General features: G+C 41.3%; 1 protein-coding gene across 4 annotated transcripts in view; it reads right to left on the bottom strand.

The window, feature by feature from the left end:
- Window positions 1-16784, bottom strand: part of phactr1 (phosphatase and actin regulator 1) — a 31739-nt gene extending 14955 nt beyond the window's left edge. Inside the window, exons 1-7 of one of the 4 annotated variants that reach the window (XM_077717914.1) lie at window positions 16549-16695; window positions 10815-10942; window positions 9997-10161; window positions 9455-9535; window positions 9108-9230; window positions 3435-3629; window positions 3095-3362 (exon numbers count right to left, since the gene is read on the bottom strand). In XM_077717914.1, coding sequence (XP_077574040.1) covers window positions 3095-3362; window positions 3435-3629; window positions 9108-9230; window positions 9455-9535; window positions 9997-10135 — 806 coding nt within the window. In that variant the 5' untranslated portion in view covers window positions 10136-10161; window positions 10815-10942; window positions 16549-16695. Of the gene's footprint in view, window positions 1-3094; window positions 3630-9107; window positions 9231-9454; window positions 9536-9996; window positions 10162-10814; window positions 10943-16548 lie in introns of all 4 variants that reach the window. The other 3 variants (XM_077717912.1, XM_077717913.1, XM_077717911.1) reach the window with 3 other exon arrangements.

Raw genomic sequence — 16784 nt, 5'->3', positions numbered from 1 at the left:
TTTAAGCTCTTATTTGTAAACTGGAAGTGTTGCTTGGAAGTTTAAAATAACTAAAGTAGTCATGAATCACGTGGATAATGTAGACCAGACTTGGCCGCGGTAATAGAAAAAAAATGCAAATTCCGCCTACATTACTACAAGTTTTCGCGCCTGTACAGAAATATAAGTACAGTATTACCTTGACATACGGGTTACCCAACAGACGAGAAATTTGAGATAAAGAAAATTCCAAGCAAATTTTTGCCCTGAGATAGACAAATTTGACGTACAAGCATACCATGCGACACGGCGGTCCTTTTCAAGGTGTGCCGTGATATTCATGAAGAGAGGAAAGGGTTTCTTTTAATATGGATAAAGGAGAAATGGTTACCGGAAAAGCCAGCGAAAACCTTCAAAGCGAGTTGTGGCTGGATAGATAACTTTACAAATACAAACTGGGATTCTCTCGGCTGTGAGACATTCGAAAGCAGCAAGTTCTGAATTGAAAGCTGCGGCGGAATACATTAACACCTTTGCCTCAGTTTTAGCAAAAAAAAGTGTTTCTTGGAAGCCAAGTTCTTTTAAGTTAAATTTAAAGTTTATATGTTATGTAGTGTCACAAAAGTGTAGCGAACTGAACGTGTTGCCACCAAGTTTCCCTGCTCTGCCGCAGCACACACCGCTTTTAGATGCTACCATCTGTCCCAAAAGCAAAATATCCATACAGTACTGTACCCAATGTCATTTTATTGTAGAGCATAACCTCTAGATAGGTATTTGTTACTTTGTGAGCGTACGTGGTGAATTAGAACAATTAAAACATGTTTTTTGATTGTAAAACGCTATTTTGGGTTTTTTTTCTAGATGGGGGAAACGGATTACAGAGGTACCTCGGCATACGAGCACCCCCGACATACAAGCAAATAATTATCTCTAGGTACGAGAAAAAATTCGAGATACAAAAAAGCCAGGTGGCTAAGACATGAGGCAGTTAATCATTGTAGTGCAGTCTTTTTGTCGCATCTCTCTCGTGTATAACATATCTACGAGCACTGGGTGGAGTGTTGCATTTTCCTGTGTTCTTTTCCTCGTTAGTTAATGAATAATACAAAGTCAACAACAATGGATCCAAAGCAAACAGGTGGAAAGAAGAGTTGTGCAAAGAAAAGGCGAACGTTGACAATCAATATTAAGCGAGAAATAATTGAAAAATATGTGGAGTACGTGTCAAAGAGCATGCTCGGCAATACAAGAGGAATATGTCAACCATATGCACCATCCTGAAGCAGAAGTACGCAATTAAGGATAATGGCCTTCCAAAGGACTAACTATAATTCCCGCCCAGTGCAGTGACATTTATGACAAGATGGAGGCTGGTTCAAAATATGTAAAAAAAAAAAAAAAAAAAAAGATCTGGAATACACTCAGTTATTAGACACAGGGAAGCAGCAAGACCCAATTCTAAAGCTGCAGTGGAATTTATCAACACATTGACCTCAATTATCACCCAGGAAAGTCATGTCTCCCAACAAGTGTTCAACTGCAACGAAACTGGTCCTTTTTGGAAGAAGATGCCCAGGCGGACATTCATCATAGCAGAGGAGAGGGTATAAACCTATCCTGGCTACAAAGGATATAAAGACATGCTTTTCATCATGGCAGAGGAGAAGGCACAACTTGGGGTATAAACCTATCCTGGCTACAAAGGATATCTCTCTCTTTGTCCAATTTTAATATACTATTAAACACATTTTATTACTATGAACCTAGTGGCCGTCCGTGCATTTTCTCATTGCGCCTTCAATGGGTAAAATCCACTTCCTAGCAGCATTTAATGATTAAATACAAATACTGAAGCTTTTCAGACATTACAACCAGGCTGGGGGGTGATTTTCCCTTGAAAAAGACAGCGATGTACGTCGATACGTCCATATACGTAAAAATCCACTTCCTAGCAGCATTTAGTGATTAAATACAAACACTGGATCTTAAATACAAACACTGGATCTTAAATACAAACACTGGAGCTTAAATAAAAACACTGGAGTTTAAATACAAACACTGGAGCTTAAATACAAACACTTCAGATATCAGAACTTGGCCCACAATTGAAATATTATTTAGGTATTTAGGCATATTTTACTTTCCAAAAATCCTTTTTAACTGTACAGAATATCCATCCTCCTTTCTTTCTTCCTTCGTTTATATCGCTTTCGAAGCTAATTCTGAAAGTCGAGCCTGTACTGTTGAACTTCTGTCATAGTCTGTCTTGAAAATGGCTTTAAATCAAAACAACAATATACTTGCTTGTGCAGCTCGCTCCAGATAAAGTTTGGTAGCTTTGGCCCGCCTACTCGATCACTAGCCAATCATAGTTGGTGAAAGCGATGACGTATCCCTACACCCGCGAGAAGGCAATGACGTATCCCTACGCTTGCGCCAAGGCATTGTGGTGTTGCCAACTCAAAATCTGATTGGTTAAAGCAATAGACTCATTGACGCTTGTCTAATGCAGCAGAGCCCGCAGAACTGATTGTGAAGGCCTTGAGGCAGATTTCTGATCCTGGCAATAAATAAGGGCTGAAATGTGATTGGTTAAATTCTTCATTATGAAAACACACATCTTGGATAAAAAGGATGGTCCCCACCCGCTGCCAGCCAATTTTATTTTCCGGTGTTGATTTAAGTGACAATCCCGTCTTCCGCCATTTTCTCAGCGGCAAGCGGATGACAAGGAACTGTCTTAATTTGTGAGTTTCAAGAGGAATTGTAATATTTTAACTTTTTTATTAACTTTTTTTATACTTTAATATAATATAAATCGTAATGAGAGTAATATAAAAACCGCAATGTGCTGAAGCCATGTACATCTTATATCTAGGAATATTGAACACATCACATTCATAACTTGAAAATGTATCTGTAAAAGCTTTCTTAAGTAGAGGTACAACTTTACAAAATAGGATTTGCATCAAGTAAAACCATTACCTGTTATTAATTATATTTACAGAAGCCATAAATAATCTGCAGTAGCTAGACAGCTATCCATGATATTCCATCTGAATTATCATGATCCGTTAGAGCAGAATCTGCTTTGTTTCTTTTTGATTCTCACCTCTCAAATCTCTGCATAGTAAGAGCCAGGGTTTTATTGAGCTCCTCAATAATTCGGCTGGGTGGGTGAATAGGAACTGGAAGGGTCCCATATTGCAGTGAATGCCCACCTACAGTAGAATGGCTGGGGAGAGCGGAGCACTTCTGAAAGGCGAGCATGTGCGCCAAGGGTTCCATGCCTTCTACAGGTACAGAGATCATAAGCTTCTTTGGAGGTAGAGGAGGAGACAACTTCACCGACAAGCTTGGCAACTTTACAAGGGCGCTATCTGTAAAATGGACAAAATTATCTCCTAAAAGATCAAAATTAAGTAGAAATGTGATATAGACCACACACATACTGTGATTTTGCATGCTCGTGATGGGTTTGGGGGCGAGGGCTGGGGGTTTATTTTGGAACGTACGAGGTGTGTGTAGTGTTGATTCAGTATCATCCTCTGGGTACGCAGGTTTTTTTGGAGATGGCGCTTGGTTTAATTTTTGCACGAGTTCCAGTTGACTTGTAGAATCTTCATGGATCTCAAACTCCAGTGAACCTGAGAGGATGAAGCAAGAGGAGAAAAAAACAATATTAGTTACCATTGCTAGCTTTCAAGCCCCTGTAAAGTCATATCTGTGATCCATCCATTTTTCTCCTCTTAGTCTGAAGTTGGTTCACAGGTTAGCAGTTTCAGCAGGGAAGACCAGGCTTGCCTCACCAGGTCATCCAGGTCTTTTGGTAGAATCCAAAGGCATTCCTGGGCCATCTAGGAGACTCCCCAGCATGTCCTGTGTCGGCCCTGCGCCCTCCTCCCATTGAGAAGTGCCCGGAACACTTCATCAAGGAGGCCTACTAGTCAGATGCTCAAGCGACCTCATCTGTTTCTTATGGAGGTAGAATCACGCCACAACTGAAGAGAGAACAAAATGTGTTTTGCAAATTAAATGTGTCTTTCATGAGAAAATAGTCTATTTTGCAAGTGAAATGTCTTTCAAAAAAGATAAAAGTCAGGTTTGCAATTAGAAAATGTACCCATTAAATAAATAAAAGTGGCTACAAGTGCTCTTTCATGAATCTGATTGTTTTTGTTTACAGATCTTTTTTTTCTCCTGTGGAAAGAAGTGTTTTCTGTTGCAGATCGAGGCTCAAATAGTTTTAAATACAGCTTTGACGAGAATGGGCGCCATTCGTTTGAATGGCCGGCTGTCAAATATCTTTGGAGATAATTCGACTGAATAGCTACCTCTTTTGAATTTTCAACTCTATATTTTATCAGAGGCTCTTTATGGTGTATATGTTGAGCATTATTTATAGGTGCTTGGCATATTTACATATATTTTTAAAATATTGATTGACAAGTGATTTTCTCCTTTTTCAAGGTCACTGCTGCTAATTGGGATGACATCTCCACGGATAAATTGATAGCTACCTCATTTAAATTGTAAACTTTTATTATTATAAAAGAGTCCCTTTGTGATCCATACATTTAATTGTATTTGTTAGTATTGGTAGATGACTGGCTTTCAAATATACTCTTTTGCAAAGCTGTGAGCATATCACCCTTATCAAAGAGTACCAAATAAGTGTATTACAAGCTTTTTTTTTACATCCGAATGTTTTATACATATTTTGGGGTATTAATTGTCGCATATTTGCTCATATACATACTGTAAGTAATCATGGCACGATTGAACATCACAGAACTTCTTGCTGTGTCCGTTGAAACTACTTTCTTTCATCGACTTTTAAAGTGGAACCATAATAAAGGAAGAGGAACCCCACACTGATTTAAATTGAATATTACAATGCATACACACATTTGTTCTTTGTTGGTTAAACAATTATTCAATAAAAAATACTTCATTGCTCGAATGGTAATTATTTTATATTTGTTAATATATTTGATACAAACATTATATTATTATGGAAATTAAGGCATAGTCTTCGAATTGTTTATGGTTGGTCAAATCCTGCTTCATCAGATGTCGAGTGTTGAATGGATTACATTACGCTGCTTTTCAATCAACCACAAACCACACACAGGTAAATAAAGCATGGGAAAATAGACATTATTTAAAACTATAATAATTTAGTTGTGATAAATATCTTAATCTTTACCTATTTTAACATCCAACTCGATTTTTCATGGTAATCGAGACATAATGAGGGTTTAATTAACCAAACCCCCGTCTCGCATCGAGCAGATGGATAAACCTGTAGTGCATTTTCAGGTTTTGATGTGGGGTCACCCCAATGGCCTTTGAACATTAAGAAAGCACTATCGGCTGACAGGAAGAGGGATTACTGGTATGCGTTATTGTCATTCCTTTTGATCTGTAAACAAATGCAATCATATTCCTAAGAGAGAAATCGTTGCCACTTCTATTTGTTTGATCAGTAAGTTTTTATTTGCAGACCACAGTTGTATCTATTTTCAAAAGACCTATTGTGTTTGCAAACTGCTTTTTTTCACTTTTGAAAGACACTGCATTTGCAAAAAACATTTTGTTCTGTCCTTAGTTTTACCATGATTCTACCTCCATAGATTCTCTTCAGGATAACGAAGTTTCTCACCTTATCTCTAAGGGAGAATCTTGACCCTTGTGTAAGAAACTAATTTTGGCTGCTTGTATCTGGCATCTTGTTCTTTTGATCGCGACCTACAGCTTGTGACCATACATGAGGGTAGAAACGTAGAGAGAAAGAGCCAATCATTGCACTGGGGTTGAAAATCGCGGAATCGAACAGAACTACATCACCTATAAAAAGCAGATATGCAATACAGGAGGCCACCGAAGCCTCAAAGTCCCACCTAGGACCAGACTCTGACACTCTGAATTGGTTTCCAGCCAGTCGCAGGGCACAAAGAGACAAATAATCATCCTGCTCACACTCATACCTAGGGGACAATAGACTAGGCCTGAACAATGTCTTGTTTGAACCGTGTCACCAGGATGTGCACATGCACGATACTCACATTGCAGGACTTGCAGGACTTTTATTATCAGAGATCAATTACTTGCGAGACATAGCTTGTTTTTTTCGAGCTTCAGACTCTACCAACAACAACTTCTTAAAGCTGCTTTACCTGACGTAAACGAGCGGTTACAGCTGCTCGGTAAGTGATACATTGGCCTTGGACACGTGAACGTGTGCCGCAATTACACACTTCAATTTGACGCCCTTTGGTGGTGACTGAGCAACAACCAACTCATGCAAGTAAAAAAAGTACCTGACCTCTTTGTTGTTCTTTGAAGCCCACTAATATCGGGAGCAATAAGCACTGGGAAAAGCTTTCTGCAGGTTGCCACTTCCTAGTTGGAAAATGTGCCACGTTAAACATGCATACATCCTATAATTATTGCATTATTTGAATAAATAAGTGTGGATTTGCTGTAGTTTTAGTGCAATACCTTTGCTTGAGGACTAGTTCCACTAGGTTGACTAGTTGTCACCTTATATTAGCCTTAAGCTGTGTACCTTGTTTACTGGTATTCACTGTGTTCCCAGTTTAGAAACACTTCTAACAACTTACTTGCTTCTCAAAAAATAAAATTCACCTCCTCATCTGGCTCTCGCTCAATGTGTTTTTATTGTCTTCCAGTCTTGCAATGCTCTAATGTATCTTGTCAGCCAACGGGCACTTTTCTTGGCTTGTGCACAAGCTATAGTCGATTTACAAACCTGGACAATGATTTACTTTAACCCACCACCTCTCATCTCCTGTGCCTTGCCTTCTGACACCAAGTGTCCTGGATTCGGGTCCTTTCCACGCAAGTGTGTTGGCATTCAGTGAGTGAATGGTTTATTTAAATAGAAATGTGGATGTTGTTACCAGGCATTCACAAGAAAAGCTTGGATCTTAACTTAAGTACACATCTCCGCACAATTACTTAAAATACTGAAACATATCAAAGCCTGTCTTACCCTCATCCACGACCCACATCAGTTTGCATAACGGCCGAACAGATGCACCGAAAACGCAAAAAACACCGCCCTTCACGCTGCACTGAGCCACCTTAAGAATAGAGGCAGCTATGTCAGGATGCTTTTCAGCGACTACAGCTCAGCCTTTAACCCCATGAGACCGGACATTCTTATCCCCAAGTTGGCCAACTTGGGGCTTCCACCTTCCACATGCTCCTGGATTGAGGACTTTCTGATCAATCGAACCCAGCACCTCTACACACACGAATGCAGACCCACGCACCATGAGAACATCATTGTGAAATTTGCAGATGATACAACGGTGGTGGGGATGATCACAGGGGAGAATGAGACGGCCTACAGAGATGAGGTCCACAAACTCAGCAAATGGTGCGCTCTCAACAACTTGGCACTGAACGTCTTCAAAACCAGGAAACTCATCCGGGACTTTCGACGGAACAAAGCTGCTCCGTCGCCACTGTATATTAATAAGGAATGTGTGGAGCAAGAAGAGACTTTCAAATTCCTAGGAAACCACATCTCTGTTGATCTCACTTGGCTGGCAAACACCACAGCACTCATCAAGAAGGCGTAGCAGAGGATACATTTCCTGAGAGTACTCAGGAAGGAGAAACTGAACACCAACTTGCTGGAGACCTTCTACCGGTCTGCCATTGAGACCATGCTGACCTACGCTGTATCAGTTTGGCGCTCAAGCTGCACAGAAGCTGACTGGAAAAGCCCGCCAAGGGTGACCAATACAGCCCAGATTGAGAGATTGGAACAGATACTTCTTTGTCACAAAAAAACATTCATGATGTTTGGTTCTTTTATGACTTTATTATGGGTGAACTGAAAAAAGTTATCAAATCTGCTGGGTCAAAAATAACGTGACCGGACGATTCGCTGAAAGACGTTTGGGCACCGGAGAGTTCGCCGACCGGGCAGTTCGCCGACCGGGCAGTTCGCCGACCGGGCAGTTCACCGACCGGGCAGTTCGCCGACCGGGCAGTACGACGACCGGGCAGTTCGCCGCCCGGGCATTTTGCCGCCCGGGCAATTCGCCGGCCCGGCAGTTCGCTGACCAGACAGTTCGCAGTTCGGTTCAAATCCAGGTCGGTCCACCTGTGTTGATTTACCATATTCTCCCTGGGCCTGCGTGGGTTTTCTCTGAGTACTCTCTTTTCCTCCCACATCCCAAAAAGATGCATTGTAGGCTGATTGGACACAATAAATTTGCCCCTAGGTATGGGTCGGAGTGTACATGGCTGTTCGTCTCCTTGTACCCTGCAAACTCCACACAGGTCAACCGACCTGGATTTGAACTCCCTCTGTGAGGCCGATGTGCTAACCACTCACGCCAACGTTAGTTTTGTATAATATTGAAACAACAATGCTATCGCGGCATCATTACATCGTTGATTTTTTCTAAAAATGTCAAAATCCATGCGGAAACCTGCAACCGGAAGACCATGAAAGGTGGCTGTAATATTTTTTTAAAGAAGATTGTAGCTCACAACTCTGTGATGTGTCAAGTTTCAACACACATTGCCAATTCCCATGAGCTTCCCAATAAAACAGCCAAGCCAGAGATGGCCAATCAGAACAAAAGGTACAAAGTCAGCTGCATGTTAAAGAGAAACAGGATTTTCCAGAAGGATAAGAAAAGGACCACCTAAAATGGCACATAAACATTTTTTGGCATTTTTAAAGCAAAGTGTCATGCTTACCAGGGAAAATGCATCAGATATGATGACAATATTTTTTATGGCACTATTAAAAAGGGAAGATTTTGGCTTTAAATTTCAATCAATATTTGAAACCACAAGTGTACCCGTTAATTTGAAATGTCATGTTCAGAAAAAAATCTGTATGCACATAAACATTAGTCCAGATTACATAGGGTTCATTTCATACTACTTAAAATAAGTCTGGTTTACTTAAAATTCTTGGTTTTAGTCAGTAACTCTATTTTTTTTAATTCTATTAAAATTTGAAAATTTGGCTCGAAATACAGAATGTGGTTCTAGAATAAGTAGTACTTATAATAAATAAATGGATTAGACAGAGGTTGAGCAGTTAATGATAGAAAATTCCTGGTGCCTACCCTCAGTTTCAGCTGCTCCTTCCATTGGCTCAGCACCTTCAGATTGTGACAAGTTACATCTGAGAACCAGAGAACATCCATTTTGCAGCTTCTCCTCCTCCAGCACAGATGGTGATGTACTCTCTACACAAGCGCAGCACAAGAGCATGACATGAATATGTGGGACAGAGATGCAGATTGATATACAAGACAAAAAAACACTACAACTGTATATTTCATACTCCTTTAACTCAATGTTAGTAGTGTTAATAGTATAGACCAGCCCATTGTTATCTGGTATACACTCTATCGACCCAGTATTCCTCAAGGTATAGAAGATTAATGAACGACATAGCATCAAGACTCACCCTTCTCATAAACTTCCTTCAGCACGCCCTTCTTGATAAGCTCCTCTCTGCTCTGTCTTGTAGACATTTTTCGCTCAAGTGCTAAGAAATATAATAGCAGAAAGCATACTAGTAACAAATCATGAAGTTTGTGGGGCACAAGCTATTTACTGAGCAACAGAGGTCAATTTGTGCTGAATCCAGCCATCACAAGATCAAACATTCTTAATTTTTGGACTCACTGTATTTTGAGACCGACAGCATTTGGGCCAATGTGGTATCTTATTGACTGATTGTGTTGAAATAGATTTCTATTGATTGCATTGAATTTGTAGACTTGGCCCCAGTAGTGGAATATTACATAAAACATTATATTTTATTGACTGTGACCACTGGACGGTGCTGTTGTATCAAGTAGTATTTATTATATTCCACAGTAGATAAGGTGGTGATGGAATTTTCTGAAAATATTGAACATATTGTGCTAACCTATGCGATTCAAAGTAGAGGCAGAAGATGATGATAAAATAGTAAAAACAATGAACATTAATTTTAGTCCTCACCGGCAGAGGTCTGCTTGAACTTTTCACTCTTCTTCTTTCTCCATTTCCAGGGTTTTAAGAGTCGCCCAAGATTGGCAAATTTACTTCGTCGACGTATGGGAGGTGTGTGTGTGCCAGGTACCAATGAATCGGAGCGCATCGCTGCTAACTTTTCTACTTCTTCAGCTGCAATATAAAATGAAAAATGTCTTTTAAAAAGATCTTCATTAATAAAAATAATAATAATAATAAAATAAAAAAAAACATTTTACATTTCACCAAAGCTTAACTAAAACAAAACACACTGAACCGTCCTTGTTCCCCAAGAGAATCTTCATTGCCATATGGAGAGATTATGAAATATGATAAAGAACTGTAGCTTTCCACTTCCATGTCTGCTTTGGGATCCCCTACCTCTGCGATACCCAACAGTTTGATGGGGCACGCATGGATCCCGCTAACAACAGCGTAAACGTACCCATGGCTGGTCAAACAGCATCAACCCCTTGAATATCTTTAAGGAAAGATCTATAATTTTAGACAATACCTGACTGCTATCGGAACGCTTCCTACACCTCTTCCGCAGACCTCCCCGGTTGTCACACCCTTGTCGAGCCTCACACAATACCCCAGCCATGTCTGAATTTCGCGAACCTCACGTTCCAACCGCGTCACCTTAGGATAGCGATCTTGGAGTGCAGCCTGGTTTTGAGCACCAGTCGTGAATTTACCAGGACACTCGAACTAAAACTGCCTATCCTATTGACTGTCTCCATGGTGACAGTTTGGAGTGACCGACTTTAGTGTGGGAGTAAAATGTCCCTGCTTGTGACACTTACGTGTGGTTTACCGTGGAATTGAGAAGAATCTTTGACTATCTTGTACATGTTAGAGTGGCTGCCGAGTTGTCGAATTCGCGGATGAGTTCAGGGCCATAGCAGGTGACTGCCATTTCAATGAAGAAGCACTACAAGAGGAATTCAATCATATTATTGTATGTTTGCTTGTGACAAAGTAAATGCTTTGCTCCTGAGAACCTTAGTTAGACTAAACAAAGAGAAGCCAAAACGCCTGCTTGGGATGGACAAAACAAATCGGATCCAAAATGCCTCGAACTGCACATTCGTCCACTAAAGACTTCCAGACCTTCATTTGTTTTGACGTCGAGGTGTACATTGTAATCACGGCCCTCGAATGTGATGAACAACCGAAAATATGCGTACGATCAGAACGGAGTTGGGACTTGGTATTGGGGTAGATCTGCCAACTGGCTTAATAATTGTTTGTTCATGTCGAGCCAATGTGGCCAAACTGGTTTTACAATTGTTTGTTAGGACCGTGGAATGTAGGATAAGCCAACTAGCTGGCCTTGCAATTGTTTGTTCGCACCACAAATTGTAAGATAGCTAACTAGCTGGCCTTGCAATTGTTTTCTTGTATTTTGGTATATGGCCAACTAACTTTGGAACTGTTTGTTCGAAACGCGCAATATAAGATAGGCTGCGGCAGTTTGTGTGTGCTATAAAAATATCGTGTTTGCATACAACTTGAACCTGCTCGTGTCTAACCATATTAGCCCAAAGTTTTGTTTACATAAGCTCTGTCCTACATCACTGTCTTAGAAATATTACCCTATAGTTCCTATATAAAGACTGACCGAGCGTTCATTAAGAGAGAATTGCGAGGAAGGCAGGCTGTGAGAGGTTCACAGCTGTCGGAGCATTCTCCAACCATCCTGCAGTCCGGTAATAAACCTATTTCCTATTTAAATTCATCTCACTCTTTCTCAACCTGCTCCTGAAGTTGTATTTTCAGACCTATCACTTGACCCCAACTGTTTGTTCTTTTTGCAAGTGAAAATTCCAGAAGACAGTATTTTCCTCTTCATTTGTGCGTGCATTTGGGGAATGCCTAGTGGTGAACCTATCATGTGTCAGTAGCGGTCTAGTGTTCACTAAGACTCTGGTGCAATAAAAGCATTAGATACACATTACGAAGATATCTAAGCTGATATTTTAATGAGCGACTGTAAGATCTTCGATCAGCCTTAACAACTATTGGGATGTGCTGACATGGTAAACACTATGAACACATCTATCAAGGCTACTCGTGTCTGGCCAGTCAAAGCATGTTTAACTACAGTAATATGGCGGCGCCCTGAGCGTGCAATGCCATAATGAGTGAGTTTGTTATTTCATGTTTTATGAAAGATACTTTTTTTAAATTTCATTCATGAACATCAGAAGAAATTTTGTTTAGCGTTTTATCTGTTTATCTTGTCTCTATTTTGAAATAAATGGCCATATCGGCCGCATTGTCTTGCGTTATGGCATTTTGTCTTTGTCACCTTGCAGTTTCTTCATGTCAAGTCTAATTTATGTGGTTATAAGCCATGCCCTGGATTAAGTCATAATTTTTTTGCAACAAATACGACTTATATGCAGGAAAATACGGCAATCTATAAATTAAACAAATGTACTCAAATTTACTGCTGTACTCAGGGAAAGTAGTTCCTTACCGCTTGATTGCTGTTGTTGCTGTCTTGACACTTTCAAGAGAATTGCCTAATTCAATGGCATTGGCCATGTTGCCATCGGTCCCCTTTTGAGTGGCTCCATGCAGTGTTGATGTCCTATCATCATGCCAACTTCACGAGTGTATCTACGGCCCAAATCCCTCACAATGTTGGTTCATGTTTTTATTCCTCAGCGTCGGACGCCCAACGTCTTTCATGTTACCTGATCCTGAAGTTATTGCACAGAAGAGATTGTGTCGTGCTGCTGCAAGTTCAGAGTCCTGTTGGCTGTGAAAAAAAATGTTCTTAAGTCTATTTGTCCGTGCTTTGTGAGACCTGCCACGTCCGCCAGATAGCAGCAGCTGGAACAGGTTGTGACCAAGGTAGTATGGGTCCCTGACAATATTCCTGGCTCGGCTTAGGTAGCGAGGGCTGGCAATATCTTCCAGTGAGGGCAGACAGCAGCCAATGATCGTCTGGAGAGTGTTGATCCCTCTCTGCATGGCCTTTTTGTCTGCTGCCGTGCTTCCAGCGTACGACACTGTAATGCAGTATCCCAGGGTGCTCTCTACAGTGGCTCTATAGAAGGTTACCAGAAGCTTAGTGTCCAAGTTTTTCCTCCTGAGTACCCTCAGGAAATTGAGTCGTTTCTGGGCCTTCTTCAAGACTGCATGGGTGTTGGTAGTCCAGGAGAGCTTGTCCGTGACGTGGACCCCCAGGAATTTGACAGACTGGACCCTGTCTGCGCATACTCCACTTATGAAAAGTGGGGCCAGATCTGTGCTGCGTTTGCGAGTGTCCATGATTATTTCCTCAGTTTCCGTGGTGTGAAACGGAAGTGTGAGATTGTTCACCAATCACCACAAAGACAGTTTCTCTGTAGGCCGACTCATCCCCTTCTGAGATGAGTCTGATCACAGTGGTGTCATCGGCAAATTTGATGATGGAATTAGACTGGTGGGTCAGTGTACAGTCGTATGTGTTCGGGAGTACAAAAGAGGTCTCAGTACACAGCCTTGAGGGGAGCCAGTGCTCAATGTAATAGAGGAAGAGAGGTGGAGACCAAGTCTAACAGTTTGTGATCATTTGGTTAAGAAGTTCTTTATCCAGCAGCAGATGGAAGTGGATAGTCCAAGGTGGGAGAGTTTGTAACTAATAAATAATTTATAAATCAAACAATGTGATTTTCCACATTCTGTCTCTCATGGTTGCGGTTTACCCATGTTGACAATTACAGACCTCTCTAATCTTTTCAAGTAGGAGAACATGTACAATTGGTGGTTGACTAAATACTTATTATCCCCATTGTATTCCCAGCATACAGATCAGCACAACACGTGTGCATTTCCAGAGGGGAAGTGCCGAGCCCAATAACATTAACACGGTTCCTACCAGCTGAATTATGTAGAAAAGAACACCATAGTGTAGATTCATTTATGCAGCAATACGATGCTATCCCAATAACATATATCAATATTTAATATCAATATTGGATATCAATATTTAAGTCATTTTCAACGGCGACTCAAAGAATAGTCTTTCTCTACAGGTGGAGGGGATGCGAAATTCACTCAAAAAAAATGAAAATGGTAAGACACAGTGCATCTCAGCACTTTTTATAAGATTTGGCTCGCCCATTCTTCGATGGTATATCGCTTCTTCTTCAGCGCTGAGTACCAACCATTTCAGCGCAACTGTAGAAGCAGTGTCCTGAATTCCGCCATTTTTCACAGCCATTTTTCACGGTCCTCCGGTTACAGTTTTCAGCATGGATTTTGGAATTTTTAGAAAAAAATCAATGATGTAATGATGGACTGGACTGGGTTGCCACCTCTCGTCCTCCCGCACATTCAGCACCGGCTTGCCCCCAGGCTGTACGCTGAGTCCACTACTCTACTCACGCTACACACACAACTGCAGACCCACACACCCTTAGAACATCATTGTGAAAATTGTGGATGACACAACAGTGGTGTGGTTGATAAAAGAGGGGAATGAGACCACCTACAGAGATAAGGTCCTCAGACTCAGAAACTACTGCGCTCTCAACAACTTGGCGCTGAACATTTCCAAAACCAGGGAACTTGTCCGGGAATCCTGACGAAACAAGTCCGCTCCTGCTCTCCTGTATATAAATGGCGAATGAGTTTTATACAAGATACGTACATTTTTTTTCTTGAATTTCATTTATAGACGTCAAAATACATTTTGTTTAGCGTTTTATCTGTTTATCTTTTCTCTATTTTGAAATAAATGACTGTATCGGCCGCATTTGCTTGCGTCATGTCACGGCGCCATTGCATCATGATGTCATCGTGTCAAGATGTCATCGTGCCATGACGTCGTCATCTTGCAGTTTCGTGGATGTCGTCTTTCGATGCGCATATAAGCCGTTACCTGGATTCAGTTATAATTATTTTGCCCGAGTGGTTTAAATTACATTTTTCTTGGAATTTAACCTGTCAATTTGCATGTTTTTAAGTATGTGAGTTGTCAGGGAGGTCTACTACAAGGATTGACCCACCTTGCCCGGAATTTATGAAAAACCCTTGATTTACAGTACCACAAAAAGGAGAAGGGCGGCTGCCCGGCGGCTCAAGTTGTTAGCGCTTTGACCTCACAAGTGGGAGACCTGGGTTCAAATCCAGGTTGCTCCACCTGTGCAGTTTTCTATGTTTTCCCTGGGCCTGCGTGGGTTTTCTCCGGGTACTCCGCTTTCCTCCCACATTCCAAAGACATGCATGGCAGGCTGATTGGCTAAATTTCCCCTGGGTATGAGTGTGAGCATGAATGGTTGTTTGTCTCCTTGTGCCCTGTGATTGGCTGCCCACCAGTTCAGGGTTTCTCCCGCTTTTGGCCCGAAGTCAGCTGGGTTAGAACCCCCTCCCCTGCAACCCTTGTGAGGATAAAGCGGTTCAGAAAATGAGATGAGATAAGACAAAATGAGAAGTGTAATCTTGACAAAAGTACACGTAGTAATTTTAATTCATTTTTTTTCTAGAAATGTAACCTGTGAAATATTATAATTTTGAGAATGTGAGTTGTTAGTGAGGTTTGTTACTACAATTGACCCACCTTGGCTGGAAATGAGGAAGAAAAAAAATTACAGTATCACAAAAATGCTATTCTAATAAAACAGACTGCCATTCGGGGGATTCACATAATATTGTACTCATGGACTGAAGTGTGTGTTTGTAATCGTGCGACTTTATTTCATTTTAAATTACGACAATGCTCAGGCTATATAATTCTGTTAGTTTCACTCTTGGTTGTATTTTTGTGGGTTTAAAGGTGCTATTTTTTAGGGTTTACAAGCGCGGCGAGCACACAGAAGTCGACTGCCTCGTTACACGTCTGTTTTGAATGATTTTACCGTAATGCTAGGATTATGCAGGCGGGTTATTTTGAATGTACGCTAATTTGACCACAAAAATACGAGTGTCCGCTGGTATAAGCTTTGGTAGCTATCAATTCCGCACCAAGAGACGGTTACTAGAGACCATTATAAATCTTATTCATCGATTAGGTTGACAAGGATTTTCTGGTGTTGCTGGATGGATGAAAGACCGATGTTTTAGCTCAACAGTCGTTGTTGCAGTACCATCGTGGCCATGGCAACAGAACAGTATTCCAATCACAGCATTTAACACAATTTGACACGAGCGCTAGTCACATTCTCGCAATGTGGTGATTAATACAGCATATTTGACAGCTTGCTACAACAAAGAGTCCCTTTCGAGTCTTTTTGTAAACGGCAATCGCTTATGAGAAATGATTGCATAGAAGGGATTCGCGTTTCACTCATTTAAAATAAAAACAGTTAAGTGTACATAATTCTCTCCTGGCGCATCTCACTGTGCATGAGTCACGGGGAGATTAGCAGCGTACCATTTAACGTGAAGCCAAGCATCATGGGTACCCTCAACCATGCATGCATAAAACCCCATAGTCACGCTCACTGTCATGAACAAAAAGGCGATGGGACTGTGGTATTCCCAAAGACTGTGAGTGTTCAAACAATATGATGTGAGGATGTAGCTCAATGACGACTGCTATACCTGTCTCCAGGTGCAAAGAGATCCTCGCTTCATTGATGTAAGGTGTGTCACTCTTGGATCGGACTCTCCGGACCGGTCTGCGGTCCTCCTGCTCCTTGGCCGTAGTCGATGCTGCCATGACCACGGCGTTCCAGCCGGGCTATGTCCTTAGACGACAGGCGTGACAAGACTCGGCACCGCTGCCACTTGGGCACTTATCCGAACACACAGTGCAAAAGAGTGGGCGGGGTATTCTG

The sequence above is a fragment of the Stigmatopora nigra genome, chromosome 5, assembly GCF_051989575.1.
Source record: "Stigmatopora nigra isolate UIUO_SnigA chromosome 5, RoL_Snig_1.1, whole genome shotgun sequence".
Classification (NCBI taxonomy): domain Eukaryota; kingdom Metazoa; phylum Chordata; class Actinopteri; order Syngnathiformes; family Syngnathidae; genus Stigmatopora; species Stigmatopora nigra.
The sequence above is the reverse complement of the archived record's forward strand: the minus strand, read 5'-3'. Positions and strand labels throughout refer to the sequence as shown.